Source organism: Lutra lutra, chromosome 7 (genome assembly GCF_902655055.1).
Source record: "Lutra lutra chromosome 7, mLutLut1.2, whole genome shotgun sequence".
NCBI classification, from domain to species: Eukaryota; Metazoa; Chordata; class Mammalia; order Carnivora; family Mustelidae; genus Lutra; species Lutra lutra.
Window position 1 is genome coordinate 54496984 of NC_062284.1, and position 16053 is coordinate 54513036.

Consider the following 16053-nt stretch of genomic DNA (forward strand, 5'->3'; position numbering starts at 1 on the left):
TCAAATCAGTAATAGCAATTGAGTCTGGGGAGAGGATGAGGATGTGTGTTGGGGAAGGCAGAGGGTGGAGTGCAGAGGGCCACTAATGAAGGCTTTCTCTGTGATGAAGTTCAAAATCCTTAAAAGTGGGAGTTTTATATTCAGTTTTGCAGTATTCAGAATCAAAGCCTCTTCCACCGCAGTTGCAAGAAAAGGTGGCATGTCTTGTCGTACAGAGTTCCAGGTTGACCCCAGTGTTTATGTAATTATGAATTTCTGTGACGGTGCTCATTGGCTACGTAAGGAGAGTTTTTAGATGAAGATGAAGTTTATATACACCCTTCACATTGGCTTGATGGATTTTTGGCTGGAAATTATCTGCGTTTATCTTTAGGCATACCAATTTTACATGTTTAAATATCTGTAATTTTGTTGTTGTTTAACGCTGATGTGGTTGGACTTAATTTAGCTCACCATTTGGGATGGTGAAATCTTAAAAAGTACATCAAAGGGAGATTATTCTTTCCAGTCCTGTTTCAGGTCTGTGGAAAATGGTAGGTTATGCACTTGAGTTTTTAACTTCTTTATATAAGTGGCATTAAGCCAGCCATAAATAATTGCCAATGATAGCAGCATTGTTTCACTGACCTTTTTCTTCATGACTCTGAGTCATTTGTCCTCCTCAGAATGAGAAGTGTCTTTTTTTGTTTGTTTTTGGGGGTTTGTTTTTTAAAACTAGGTTCTAAATATCCACCTCGTGACCGTATTTTTCTTCTGCTTTGGCTTTTTTTTTTTTTTTTCTGTCAGTCATTATATTTCTTTAGGAAACTTCTTTAAATTTCTTTAAGGGAAGGACCAAAGCTAGCAAAGAAACAGATGTATCCCATATAAAATATGCAATAAATCTTGTCCCACAAATTCTTTGCTCTGAACTTTCTGACAGAAACTGTCAAATATCCACTTTAATTCAGGTATAAAATGTTCACTCCGTGTCATGGCGCCAACAGCCATATGCCAGAATAAAGTTAGTGACCAGCCATAAAAACAGCAGCATAAGCACCTTTGAAAAGGTGCAAGTCATCGTGGGTGAGAACGAGCCATATAAATCCATGGGGAATTAATCTCGGCTTTGCTACTATCCTGCTGCGCATTTACAATGCAGGAGTAGTAATACGTTTAAAAGGAGAGAGAATAAGAGAGCCGTGTGTACACCTAATGAGCTTGTGGGAGGGGAGAAGGTGGTTCATGGATCAGAAAGCAATAGCTTTCCCTCCCCCTCCGCGGAGCTCTGGAATCCCCTTGAAGAGGGCAGATCCGAGCCTGAGTTGAACATGTGGGGTGGTTCTTCAGCCTCTCATTGCCTGGCTTCGCAGATCATGTGAAACCAATCTCCCCGAAGGGCAATCACAAGAAATGACTTCAGCTTCATAAATCATTGTTATCATCCCACAGGAGGAGGTAATGCTATGGTTTTTCTCCAGTAAAACATTTCAAGCCTCTGGTTTCAGGAGCTCTTTCTTTCCTTCCTTTCTTTTCTTTTGTTTCTTTTCTTTTCTTTTTTCTTTTCATTTCATTTCTTTTCTTTTCTTTCTTTTTCTTTCTCCTTGCTGAAATCAGCTTTATGCCATTTGCACAACTAGCTTCAGGTTCATGTCTGAAGGAGACAGTGGTACTTCTCCAATTTACCTACTATTTGAATGTTTCCTCCTCTCTCCAATTTTAAGCATGAGGGGTGTGTGTGTGTGTGTGTGTGTGTGTGTGTGATATATTCAGAGAGCTCACACTTGCTTCCAAGCATATATTGACCCTCAGTATTTTTTCTTCTTAAGGGCATTTTCTTTATCTTGTATTTTCCAAATACAGGACAGATATATTAGGTTTAAGCATAGTGGAAAGAAAATTTAGCTTATTTTGCATCATAGGACATGATCTTAACACTCGTGGCCATCTAAAACATTTCTAAGCTACAGAAAGCAGAAAACTGAAGGGTAGAGCAACAGATTATTTCCAAGTGGAATCAAAAGATAAAACTCCAATTTAATTACATATGATAATACCTTAATAGTCCTTCATAACCAAACATCTTTCTTCCACAAGATCTTATTGAAGAAATGTTGTCAAAAATTATTTTGAATGCTTTCTTGGGATTCTAAAAAATTATTATATTTGAATAGATTTCATACCCACTTTGAAAGAAAGGCTTGTTTTTCAATAATTATTTTCAGTCATTACCAATTCAATGATAAATGATAAATTGTCCTTAAAAGTATCCATTTGAAAGTTGACCTAGGCTTTGACACATTAAATGAAAAAGCAAGAAACTGAATTATACATTCAGTATGACTTCAACAATATAAAACAGCACAAATGGCTTTGTGATTATAAACAAACACCTACCTTTATGGAAATGAATCAAAATATTAGCAGAGGCCATTACATAAGAAGACCTTCTGCACTGTGTTTATGTTTTTTCTTTTTTTCCCCCTTAGATGTCCTCCCATGAGGAGTTATTTTAAAATCTGGGGGAAATTATAAAGATTCAATAAAAGGGGAGGAGGAGGAGGATGACAGTTCTTGGAGAAAGCGGACTCCAAAGGTGCCACCTCAAATTCTATTAAACTCACCATCAGCACGTTTACCCCAGCAGACTTACAAGCATGGCGTGGTCAGTTTGAAAATCAAACCTCATTTCTTTGTCTCTTTTTACTGACTCTGATAACGATGGCTTATGTTAATGGTCGTTCTACATAACTTCTACTGGCAGAGCAAATTCAGTGTGCTTTCATGTGGGAAATATCTCCTACATTGTCTTCTCTGGGAATCCCAGTTCTCCCAGTACTTTCCTTTCTTGGACACAACTCCAGAGAAACAGACTATCACTACCTTCCCTGCACCTAGATTCTTGGTAGCATCACAACAGTTGAAGTTAAGGTAATTTTTTGGTACCATTTCTAGCAGACCAATTTAAATCCCCAGCTGTGACAAATTCTTGACCCTAAGAAAGAAAATCAGATAAAGTATTTTGATATTCAGAGCAATAACAGCTATCAGGATGGTTAAATTTTTTTTCAGTTTTTCAGTTCCCCTATAGATCTGGTTTCCCAAGTATACTTAGTCTTTGCCAGGGTTCTAAAAGAGGACTGGTTTAAGGATAGCAATGGGCATTGTGGGATTACTTATGGACCTTCCAATGGTCCATTTCTTTTCATGATTAAATATCTGAATACTTATTTTTCCAAAGGGAGAGTTCCAATTACATAACAAATGTCCTATGCTGCAAAGGTACAAGTGGTGCCATATAAATAAATCTAGATGAAGGGGAAATCTCCTTTGTAAAGATATGGGCACGATGTACTATTTTATCTGATGTATCAGCATGGCTTTTTCCCCCCCTTCATTTTTGATTACTTAAAATCAATCTTAATCAGTCAAGCTCTCTGACCATGCATATAACAGCTTTTATCTGCATTTTCATCTTTATAATGTGATTAAAACCATTCTTCATATCATCTATATTCCTGAACAATTCATTAAGAGATGTAGGATGAAAAAAAAAAAAAGAGAGAGATGTAGGATGGTAACGCTATGGAAACTATAAAATTTACGTTTGTGAGTGTGTGTGTGTGTGTGTGTGTGTGTGTAAGATACAAATAAAGGGCTTTAGGACTTTAATGTAGGTGGCTAGGCCTTTAAATTTAACTTTTCAAATTCAAAATTTAAATTTAAATTTTCAAATGCTTCTTTCTCCATTTATGACTTCTCTCATTTTCTATGATGATATGACAGTTTTATAGTTTTTCAGCAGGGACACATGAAGAATAACAATGCGGTATAGTGAAAGCTATAGTGAATAAGGGCACAAGTTCTTTTTGCCCCCAAACCAGTTAGATGACCTTGGGCAAATCACTCACTTTTAGTGTGCTCAAGTACTCCTTCCAAATAACATTGATCATTTGTTTTTCTAATTATATTAAATGATGCTAGCTCTTCAAAAAAAAAAACAATGAAAAACATGTGAAAAACAAAAAGCCTGTATCAACCAGGGAGGCAGAAATCGCAACTGTGATATTTTGGTATATTACTTTCTGGTATTTTTAATAGATACATAATTTCTGTGATATACATTTTACCATAATTTCAGTCACACCATATTTCCTGCTTTACATTCTGAGTCTTACGTATCACTGTCCCAGCATTTCCTTATGCTGTTCTTTGAAAACCCGATTTGTGGGATATTTGGATCTAGCGCGTTTGCTTCAAGTCTCAGGAAGCTTATTGTAAGGATAGACACGTTCCTCAAGGAAGAACAGGGTGCTCAACTACTCAAGATCAGTCTCATGGGAGCCCAAGAAAAGTTGAACAAGCAAACATCACTGGACAACTGAGAATTGTTGTGATAGTGGTTGTGATGATTGCAATAATGGTCATTTACTGAATACTGTGCCAAGTACAATGGCTGAGTACCTTACCAACATTTCATTTAAGTATTATAACCTCTAATATAGGTCCTATTATTACCTCCATTTATAGATTAGAAAACTCAGTGTTAGCTGAGTGAACCAACTTGCCCAAGGCCAACAGCAGGAAAGTCATGAAGCAATTTGAAGCTTTGCTTCCACTATTATCCACAGTGTAGAACTCTGATATGAGTTGGAAGGGTAAAATAATCTATGTAAATCCCTTAGCATATTACCTGACACATACTGAGTACTCAGTGAATGTTCACCCTCATCCTCATCTTCATCATCGCCACCAAGACCATCAGTCTGATTATTCCAGCCAATTGCATTAAACTGTTTTATCAGCAACTGATTAGTGAGTGGGTTGACTGCCCTCAGATCCCATTAGCTATGACTGGTGGGCTGAAGGGGTCACAGTTCAGTACACTGTCCTAGTATCATAAAATCCAACATTCATTTATTCAGTCCCCTACTATTTAACTTCACTCAGTTATAAACTAGAGCATGAGAGGTTTACACTGGGCAGTTTCATAGGTTTCTTCTAGCTGGTTCTCAGCTAGAAGGTTCATTTTATCCAGTATACAGATGGACAGGTTGAGAAATAAAGAATGAAGTGATTGCTCTCAATAACGGACAGTCAACAGAGGCCGTTATGGGAAACCCAAAGAAACACTCAGGGCTAGTTTTTTCCATTTGTTAATGCAGTGCTTAAAAAAATACCTGTTGAAAATCAAGTACTGAAATGCTATGAAATAAAAAAGAGACCTTTGCTTTTGAGGAGCTCTACTTTAAATCAGAAAGAAAAATGAGCCTGGAGCCTGTTACCACATTGCTCATCAACCTGCCTACAAATTCAGACTAGCAGGGCTTTTGTAGTCGTTCTCACCAATCAATGAAGCAACAAATTACTTCCTTGTAAACACTAAGTTTGTAGTCTCAAATGCTAAGCATTTTGAATCTAAATTTTTTAAAAAGCACAGTCCATGCCTTCTAGAAATTATACATCTTTAGGCTAGTGCTAATATCAAGATAGGACAGAGTTGTTTGGGAAAGGAGAACTTCTTTCATTGTCAATATACCTGCAACTTACCACCAAATGGTTACTTAGAACCTTGCGACTCTGAACCCCATTGTCTTTGAAATGTCATCATGGTTCTTGATGAAACAAAACGGGGACGGCCCTCTTATGAATCTTGTTTCTTTGAAATTCCTAAGACTTTCTAAAGGATGATTAATTTGGTGTCCTTTCCCTGAATAATGAGACTACAGAATTCACACTATCCCTACATGACCTTTGAAAAAATTCTAAAGTATTGTGGAAGGGATACACCTTCCCACTGGGAATGAGATGCCAGGGAGACAGGATAGACACCACAGGAAACTGGAGTTATGTGAGTTCTGTAAGTGAAAATTATGCTTTATGTTTGTTTAGAAGTATTTGTGAAGAAATAACTCCAGTGGGGCGCCTGGGTGGCTCAGTGGGTTAGAGCCTCTGCCTTCGGCCCGGGTCGTGGTCCCGGGTTCCTGGGATCGAGCCCTGCTTCGGGCTGTCTGCTGATGCCCAGCAGGGAGTCTGCTTCCCCCCTCTCTCTCTACCTGCCTCTCTGCCTACATGTGATATCTCTCTATCAAATTGAAAAAAAAAAAAGAAATAACTCCAAGTAAAAACATTTTTTCAAAAGAGATGTCACTTCTATTAATGCTGATAAATTAAAGGTATATATGGGCCTATAAGATGAGATAACATGGAGAATTTCAGGCCCTGCTTGAGAATGCAACCACCTGACTCCCATTAATGTTAATGAGCCTCTCACTGGATCATTCTAAAATTTTACCCCCATGGACTGCTTTAAAGCATCAAGAGTCAGGAAATTTAGAATGAAAGCTGAAATTCCATCTTGGCACTTTCTCTCTGATGTATATACTCGTATGAAAAATGTGCAGTGTGGTGCAGCTTCAAGATACCACCTAAGTTTTTGAGAATTCTAGAGAAAAATATAGCTTGTTAGGGAGCAGCAGAGAACATTGGAAATAACCAGATTATGAGTCAAGAGACCTGAATGCAGGAAAGTCATTTCGTCAACTTGGGTGTTTCATGTTCTCATTTCTATAACAAATTGTTGGACTAGGTTATAGTAGGTTATAGATTATATTGCCTGACAAACTTTCTCAGGTTCTCAAGTTTCCTGTTACCTGATAGAATTGTAAATGGAAATAATGTTTACTTTGTAATAATTACTATAGAGAACAAACCAGAAGCATAATCTGATGAGCACTTGGAATTATATTGTGATCTCTTCAACTATACGCCTCACCTACACAAATAATGACTACAATCATCCCATAATATAAAAGAATCATATAGTTCTTTTCATTATAGAATGAGGGAGATTTTTCTAATCCAAATTATTATACCAGTAAGATATTTTATGAGGTATTTGAAAATTATGCCTGGGTTTTGAAATATAGGAATGGAAATGACATAAGATCGTAAGTCATTTGTTAGCTTGATTATATCTGGACTCTGTGTTTTCAACCATTTATGAGAGAATCAAGCCCTGTTGCCCCAAGGCCATCATTGTGTGTAGTGAAATGACATCCCCCTACCATCTAGAATGGGGCTATTTCTGTGCATATGATATGAGGGAGACTGAGAGAATAGTTGGTCAAATCACCGTCCATATTCTGCAGCTCAGATAAAGAAAGGCTCCAGGTGCCCAAGTTAGATGATACCAGTATTTAGTTTTTCTTTGATGCCCATAAAAATATTCAGTTCAGTGTCGTTATAAAGGCAATTGAAAATGGCCAATAAAAATGGCAGAAAAGATGAGCTCTAGAAAGTCTGATTTAACACAGGAGGATCCTGACTCAAGCATCAGCCCAAGGTTTGGACTAAATGACTTTTAAGACTCCTTGCAACTGGGTTCCTTTGATTTTATGACTCTACAGGCCTCTTCAAGGTCTTTGGATACAATGTCTTTTGCTTAGTACTTTCATCAAAAGCCTGAGTTTCACTCTACTTTAGCCTTAGACAGGAGACCTGGAAATCAAATTATACCCAGATACTGGGAAGCTTGATAGCATGCCTTTACCCAACCTCACACCAGTTTACACAGAAATTCTCACGGATGGCCCCTTATGCTCCTCAACGTTATCATCCAACTCATTATTTGCAAATGTAAAGTCTATGACAGACCAGAAATGATCCTCCTTCTAATTTAACCACCACCAGGAAAACTTAATAAAACAAGAAGTTTAGAGAGGAGGATAGCATCCTTCATGGGCAAGCATACCGAGAGGAAAAATGCAAACATAAGACATCTCCCCCCATAACTCAGTGGTTCCACATATGAATATCTACCCCCCCACACAAATGTTAAAAAGTCATCCCTCTTTCTGATGTCAGTGTGCTGTTCCCTCTGTTGCTGAAAGCATTCTTTTCTCCTGGAAAGTGCATGACAGGGTGATTTTCTAAGCAATGAAAAATGACTGCCATGTTTGCATCAGATGGATAGCACATGAAGTGGAGTGCAGTCCCTTTGTTTCCTTGTCAGCATCACCTGGTTCCTCTATTTGTAGAGCTGCCATAAAAACAGCTTCTTTACTGTGCGTCCTGTTGGTTTATACCAACCATGTCAGGTCCATAAACCATGGGATATTAAAGTGTAATAGACTGTGTAAAGAATACTGGGAAGATATTCCAACCTTTATCCCTTGCCCTCATTCCACACTTAACTACCTCCCAGATGGGTATCCATAAATATGACTTAATTATGTTTGGCATAAAACCCCCACTTTCTTTGAAGAGTGATGTCCTTCTTCAGCCACTTTCTGTGTATGAATACCACCCTCCCCTCTTGAGCATAAAACTTTGAATATTTTGGTACATTTAGATGACAAGAGCAGTTCATGGTCCAAATACTTTCTCGAAGTGACATTCATAAAAACTTCACACTTTTCACAGTAACTCTATTTTAAAATTGTATTCTGATACCAACAAAATTCAAGGGTCAGTGTTCTTTGTAAATGCGATCATTCTAAATAAGATCTTACATTTGATTCTATTAGACTCTCTTCTACTTGGTTGAAAAAAAGAAGACAAAGATTAAAAATTGCTGTGGTGGGAAATGGGCTCTGATCCCTCCGTGGGGAGGTAATGAGCAGGGACTTTGGTCTGCTGGTGTGGGTCCCTTGTTGTCACTTTATTCACCTGTCAAGTAAGTGGAGTTGCCTGCAAGACATTAAAGTTGAGAGATACAGATTTATTACTCCATTATGAAATAGATTTTGGTTGCTGCCCTCAAGAAGCACCAAGTCTGCCAGCAAATCAGAGAAGCAGACTGCCAGCAAATAATATCAATACTGTGCCCCACATACGCGAACACAATGTTGTGGGAACTGTGCAGAAAGAGCCATTCACCACTCAGTGAAGGAAGACCCCATGGAGGTCTAATGAAAGACATATCTTTTTCAAGCTTGGTTTTTTTAAAGGAAGACGAGACATTTACAATGGGGGTGTTTGGAGAGGAGAAGGAAGGGAGGAGGAGGAATTCAGAGCAGAAGAAACAGTGTCCCTAAAAAAAAGGTACAAGAAAACAGGTTGAGTGGTGGGAATAGCAAGGAGTCCCACTTGCCAGGAGCATGGTGGGTGTTGTGGGAAGTAGCAGGAGCCAGGTTGTGAAGGGCTTACTATGCAACATGAGCATACTTCGTCCTGGACAAAGAGGACGCTAATGAGTACACAAGCACCAGCAGTGGCATAGGCCAGTTTGCCTTCTAAGTTGGCATTTCAGGTGCAATGCTGAGCAACGTGCTATGCAAGGAACCCGTTATAGGTCATAGAGCCTAGAGGTTAAAGAAGGAATCTTTGCTTTCAAAAACTACCTTTTTTTTTTTTTTAAGATTTTTATTTATTTATTTGAGAGAGAGACAGTGAGAGAGAGCATGAGCAAGGAGAAGGTCAGAGGGAGAAGCAGACTCCCCATGGAGCTGGGAGCCCGATGTGGGACTCGATCCTGGAACCCCAGGATCATGACCTGAGCCGAAGACAGTTGTCCAACCAACTGAGCCACCCAGGCATCCCAAAAACTACCTTTTTAAACTAGACCCAAGTCATTATCTTTCACGTAGTATGTGAGAGATGGTTCACTTAATCAGGCCAAAGATTGAGAACTCAAAGATGATGAAATGGAAAAAATCGTAAGCCCCTCACAACTTACCCCCCTGGCTCCCAGGTAAATTTGCAAAATTATAAATCAGTTTCTGTCTTTCCTTCCTGAGGATTAAATAAGACAAAAATGGGCAGCAACAGCAAATAAAATGACTTTAGGTCTGATATAGGAAACACCCTCCTGGAAACAAGACTTAGGCGCCCTGGTAAGGTCATCAGCTTTGTGAGTGAAATGTGAAAATAGTGAGGATCTGACCCGGAAAGGATCAAAGCAAAATTATCCTCTACCGAGGGTGGTTGTAGACATTCTTAAGAAAGAAAGGAACAGGAGTTCCTGGGTGGCTCAGTTGGTTAAGTGACTGCCTTCGGCTCAGGTCATGATCACGGAGAGTCCCAGGATCAAGCCCTGCTTTGGGCTCCCAGCTCCATGGGGAGTCTGCTTCTCCCTCTGACCTTCTTCCCTCTTAAGCTCTCTCTCTCAAATAAATAAATAAAATCTTTTAAAAAAGAAAGAAAGAAAGAAAGAAAGAAAGAAAGAAAGAAAGAAAGAAAGAAAGAAAGAAAGGAATGTTTGCTTGAAATTTTGTATTACTCATTCCAAAGTCAGAGAGCTGGAATAATGACCACCAGCATTCGCTTCTAGCCAATCAAATAATAAATGGCCGCCCTTTTTTAGTGCCGAGAGTAGTTAGTCGCTATGTTAACCTCTCATGTTCGGTACCTGCAAGAGTCACAACCACCTTGCAGGGTAGGTCTTATCATTCCAGTTTTATGGGCAAGGCTCAGAGGAGTTAAGTGACTTCCCCAAGGTCTTTCAGTTAATGAGTGATAGGGCACAAATTCAACCCAGACCCGCCTGACACAAAGCCCAACTTCCTTCCACTATGCTACACCTGCATTTAACTTGGTCAAAACAGCCATGCCACTGGAAGCTTGAACTCCCAGCAATCTCAACAGGACATGGAGCCCTCAGAGGTCTGACTTGCAGAGATTCTGATTCAAGTAAGCACTGGCCCCTTTTCATGTAGCCTTCATATTTTGGTGCATTTAGGCATTACCATCTTCATTTTGCAGAGATGGAAACTGAAACGTGCAGCTTGGCCATGCCACTTAAGTAGCAGAGCTGGGCTTAAAAGTTGGGGCTTTGGAGTTAACTACTCTGAATTCTGCCTCATTCATTTGGCCACATTACTGAAGAATTTCACACTGGTTATTATGGGGTAACATTATGATAACTAATGAGACAGTGGCTATCAGTGAACCAGAAAACAAAATTCCAAGGTATTAAAGCATTACACAAAAGCAAATGGTCTTTATTCAGTAAAGGCTGCATTAAATATCTCTTAAACAAACAAAAAGAGAAAGAAAGAAAAGAAATACCTTTCAAAGAAGCCATGTTGCTTTCTCTCTGTGACATAGAATTGTGAAAAATATTGTTCTTTAAAGGAGAGTGTTGAAGTTTAAGAAAAGCAACACAGTTCTACCAATTACAGAAAAATTATAGTATGTGTAGGGAGGTCATCAAACAAACTTGCCACTCACCCTTCTCCAAAGACTGCCAGAAATTCACCATCATCACAGTGTCTCCACAGCCATGATACAGAAGTTCAGAAGACAGAATTGATGTGAAAATTCTCATTTTTAGTATTCTGATTTGTTTTTCTTATTGTATTTATTTTCTTAAAATGTGAGAGTGCCATCATCCTAAGCAATTACTTTATTCCTCTGATTTGGCAGATCATCATACTTAACTCATTGCAGATAGTGAGACAGCCTCTTGTGCCAGAAAGAGAAGAGAGAAGGGCTAGGTTGGGGATGCCTGTGACTTTTCTGCGTCACCTGGTGCCATGTTGGTATCTGTCAACTTCTCCAAATTTAACTCTTCTAAGAAGCCTCCCCTACCCCCACCACACTCGTAGTAGGAAATGTAAGCTAAAAAGGAAGCACCTAAATGCTACTGTCTGTGTGGCTTTGCAGAATAGAAGACTAAATCCCATAGATAAAGTTCAGGGCCACTGCTAGTAAAAGCTGTAAGGTAAACACAATTTGCACCTAAGACTTGTCATCTTCCATTTAGACACTGTCACCCTTTTGGGTGCCTAGTACCTATGTGGCATACCGTGGCTGTCCCCAGTCCCTAATTCAGGAATCCACATGAAGTGTCCTATAGGCAACAAGCCATGCTCTGGAAATGTTTGTTGCTACCCCTTATCAAAAATCACTCACACTGGATCTTATTCTCTCAGGTTTAATTGCCTGTCTTCCCCAACTAGAATGAAGGTTCTAGAGGGACCTTTGCTCTCTTCACTGGGGGACCTGAGCATCTAGAATAGGATCTGGCACATGGAACAAAAGAACAAACCCACCTACGTCGTTGTGTCTTTTGCTACTAATGGCTTAAGTCAGAGCTTGCAGAACCCGATATGGCCAACAGGAATGTTCCCTTTGTCCTATAGAGTATTTGGAAAAAAAAAAAATTTTTTTTAAGTTGGGACCATTCATTTAAAATTTTAGCTTCTCTGAAAAAGGTGGAAGATCTGGTAATGGTGTTAAGTGCCTTCCCTCCCTTCCATGCGGCAAGGCCTTCCCATTTTCCTACCACTGCCTCTTGGCTTCCCTATGCTGAGACTGTCAGTTCCAGTATCGAGAAGCAAGGGATAGAATTTTAGAATGTAAGGATTCTTCTGCTTGGGCCTACAGTTGCCTTATATGCTGCTGACACTAGAATTTGAGTTTGACTCCAATCTTTAAACATTTTCCTTCCAGTAATGTCTTTTTGTTTGGCTTAGAGCATTGTGAAGACTGAAAATGTCACACGTTTTGATGGAACAAATATTTTAGGCTGGTAGAGCTTCCACGTCACACCATGGAAGTGTCTGCCTTTTCTATCTGTAATAGGCCCTTTGCTTAGGGAAAAATTAAGATCTCTAGGTTCTTCTCATTTTCTTGAAGGTTCTCTCCTCCTAAGCCCTCAGTTCTGTGGTATGCATTGGGCCTCTTGGTAACACCTCTTTTTACATTTTGGATGCTGCTTTTTTCCCAAATAACCGTGTTTAGAGAGCTCTTCCAAAATCTTATTGAATGGTTAATTCCTTGTGGAAACGGTATTTCTCGTCAGTGAATTTATATGCAAAGACAGCTTGACTACAGTCTACTTCCTGCCTGGAAGTAGCCAGTTAGAAACCACCTGGAGAGGGAGAACAGCAAAGGTGCTCCAGGAAGATCACTCAAGCCTCAAAGGAATTTTTCCTTGTGTTTGGCCATGCACATAATTAAGAATCACTGGCTAAGAACAAACTATTTGTTTGTTTCCCATTTTGGAGGACTTGTCTTTTAGGAGAGACTTGGTCTCTTCTTTCTGTCTGACTGGCTAAGAAGGAGACTAATTCATGGAGACCCCTACTAGGAGGATGGGGGAAATCATACTTCAAAAGATGATCAAAACTATGATTTTACCTAAAGTGGTATCATTATCAAAACAGAATTATTTTAATATAAAAAAGTCATTTTTGTTCATTGACATTTATAGGCCTTGGAGGTAATAGTATACAACTTCAGCCTGACATTCTTGTTTAGTCTATATTTGTATTCTAAATATCAAGTTTTATGTTTAGGAAACCTAGTATCTTTCTTTCTAAACAACATTTGTCCAATATATGTATTTTTCAACTAAAATAAGTTATTTTATAGGCACTCTTCCCGTGTTTAAGGCTCAGCAGAAAACAAGCCAGATGAAGTTGCTTCTCTCCTTGAGCTTGCATGCAATGGTCATATAATAAATGCATGAGAAAACAAATAGTCTACCAGGTAGATAGAGGCTGAGCAGAAAAAAAGATAACATGTAGAGATTCAGAGAGTTGGGGGAGAGGACAGGGATGTGTAGCAATGGTCAGAGAGGTGATAGCTGAGCTGAAAGATGTCAGCAGTTATATCAAGGGCGACGACAAGCCTTTGGAAGGTTTTGAGCAGGGGAGTAACTTGATAAAATTGACTTTTTAAAATCAGTGATGAAGTTAATGATGATGATGAGGTATTAATAATACCTTTCATGCCATTCATTGATCATATATTGTGTGCCAAGCCCTTGATGTGTCTTATGTCATTTAATCTTTGTAACGGTTGCATGATGGTAGTCGCTGTGGCTGTTCTTATAGGGCAGATGAGTCAATAACTAGGCAGGTGGTCATGAATAACTTGACCACAGTCACGCAGGCCATACATGGCAGAGCTAAGCTTAGCAAAATACTGGTATTTGAAAATCCTTTAATATGGGGTGCCTCGGTGACTCAGTCAGTCAAGCGTTTGCCTTTGGCTCAGGTTATGATCCCAGCATCCTAGGATCAAGTCCCACATCAGGCTCCTTCCTCAGCAGGAACCCTACTCCTCTGTCTCCCTCTGCCCCTCCCCGCTGCTTATACATGCTCTCTCTCTCTCTCTCTCTCTCTCTCAAATAAATAAATAAATCTTTTTTAAAAATCCCTTAATATCTTTCATGAAGTTTCATGTCATAGGCCGTGGTAGATATGACTGACTTTCTTTTCCTGTTCACTTGATATCATTGTAGCCCTAAATGAAAGGAACCTTAAGCCTTATATAGATAATGACTTGCCTATTTTTCTAGACATTTTTAAAGTGAAGAAGTGTTATTATCATGTATAATAGTCTTATTTTCTGATTAGAGAGAATGATATGTAAAAGCACCACCTAAAAATGAAACCTCCTAAATAAATATCGTTCCTACAGAACACTGGTTCTTAATCTATAAATTCAGAGCTGTAGCACAGTATCATGGATTTCCTTAGTAGTCTTAAGTATTTTTTTGTCCAAGGCATTTAAAAACAGTATTCTGAGAAAGGAGACCATAGGCTTCCCCAGACTGCCAAAGGAGCCTCTGTGTGTAGAGACAGTGTATGCAAGGGTTCCAGTGAATTTGTTTGAACCCGAGCAGAACCGCTGTAAAAGGCTCTGTGTTTCTGATGTTTGGGGTTGGGGGGAGAGTGCCAAGTACATGCCAAAGCTCACCAAGAGGCCAGCTGTAGCTGGGGTGACCATCTGTACCAGTCTGGCCAGGATTGTTCCAATTTATGTTTTTGTCCTGATGTAATTATTAGTTATCACCTTCTTCCACTCTCAAGAGTGTCCCAGTGAGAACAGTAAATTATATGACCACCATTAGCTCTCGCTATTCTCAAGAAAGCAGCAGAGGGTGGGGGGGCAGATGTGGAATATAGCCAGTTGAGAACTCTCTCCATCCAGGGCATCTGGTAGGGGCTGCCAACCCCTGCATTCAGAAATATTTTGACAACACATGGGTGTAACCAAAGTTAGAAGATGACACAAAAGATAGGATGGAAGAAAACACCGTTTTAGTAATAATTATTTCTCTTTCACAGCCAAAAAAGAGCATAAGATGGAAGAAAGTCACTTGGAGAACGCACAGAAAAGGTAAGTGGCTCTGACGTGGCCTTAGTCCTTTCTTTGCCTTGCTGTTCCTTTTTATGATTGTTATTATTCAGTGCAGTCACATTGCTCTGCAACCATCACCACCGTCTATCTTCAGAACTAACTCATCTCCAAATGGAACTCTGTACCCATTAAACCAAAACTAGTCTCGTTCTCCTCCCCCACCCCGGCTCCTGGTAACTGTTTTTCTACTTCCTGTCTCTGTGACTTTGACTACTGTAGATATCTTATATAAGTGGAATCAATACAGCATTTTTAAAAAAGATTTTATTTATTTATTTGACGGAGAGAGAGAGAGAAGTCACAAGTAGGCAGAGAGGCAGGCAGAGAGGGAGGGGAAAGCAGGCTCCCTGCTGAGCAGAGACCCTGCTGTGGGGCTGGATCCCAGGATCCTGGGATCATGATCTGAGCTGAAGGCAGAGGCTTTAACCCACTGAGCCACCCAGGCGCCCCAACACAGCACTTTTTTTATTTTATGACTGGTTGATTTTACTTAGCATTCTGTCTGACTAGCCATTCTTTTGGCCCCATTTGTTGAGATCCATGAGCAGTTAGATTCTGTCAGAATCTGAAGGGAAAACTCTATGATGAGACTTGGAAATATTTCTCCTCAGAGAGCACAGAACCATTCAGAAGTGAATGACAAGGATCACGTCATGGTGCACTCTGCCTCACAACAAATTTCTCTGCTCCTGAGCCACTTTATGGAAGTTAGGAACAATGTGATCCTTCCTAGTATTACAACTAGATTAAACCAATTATTGCAAATGCCTAAGTGACTTATGTCTTTCCTCAGATCTGAGAGGATACAGTAAACAGGGGGGAAGTGGGGATGAGGGTCTTACCCCTGTATCTAAAAAGAAATTGGAAGAGACCTCAGAATTCTTCTGTCCTACCCTCACCCACTTCAGCCCTCTTCTTTGCTCTTCTCTCTCTTATTAGAGAGCAGAATGGAACCATCCAGTTCACCCAGTAATCAGT

At 39.6% G+C, this 16053-nt stretch overlaps 1 protein-coding gene across 4 annotated transcripts in view; it reads left to right on the forward strand.

Moving 5' to 3' along the window:
• Nucleotides 1-16053, forward strand: part of LOC125104767 (formin-1-like) — a 426092-nt gene that overhangs the window by 371392 nt on the left and 38647 nt on the right. For all 4 annotated transcript variants that reach the window (XM_047737598.1, XM_047737599.1, XM_047737600.1 and 1 more), the window contains one exon: nucleotides 15003-15054. In XM_047737598.1, coding sequence (XP_047593554.1) covers nucleotides 15003-15054 — 52 coding nt within the window. The remainder of the gene's footprint in view (nucleotides 1-15002; nucleotides 15055-16053) is intronic.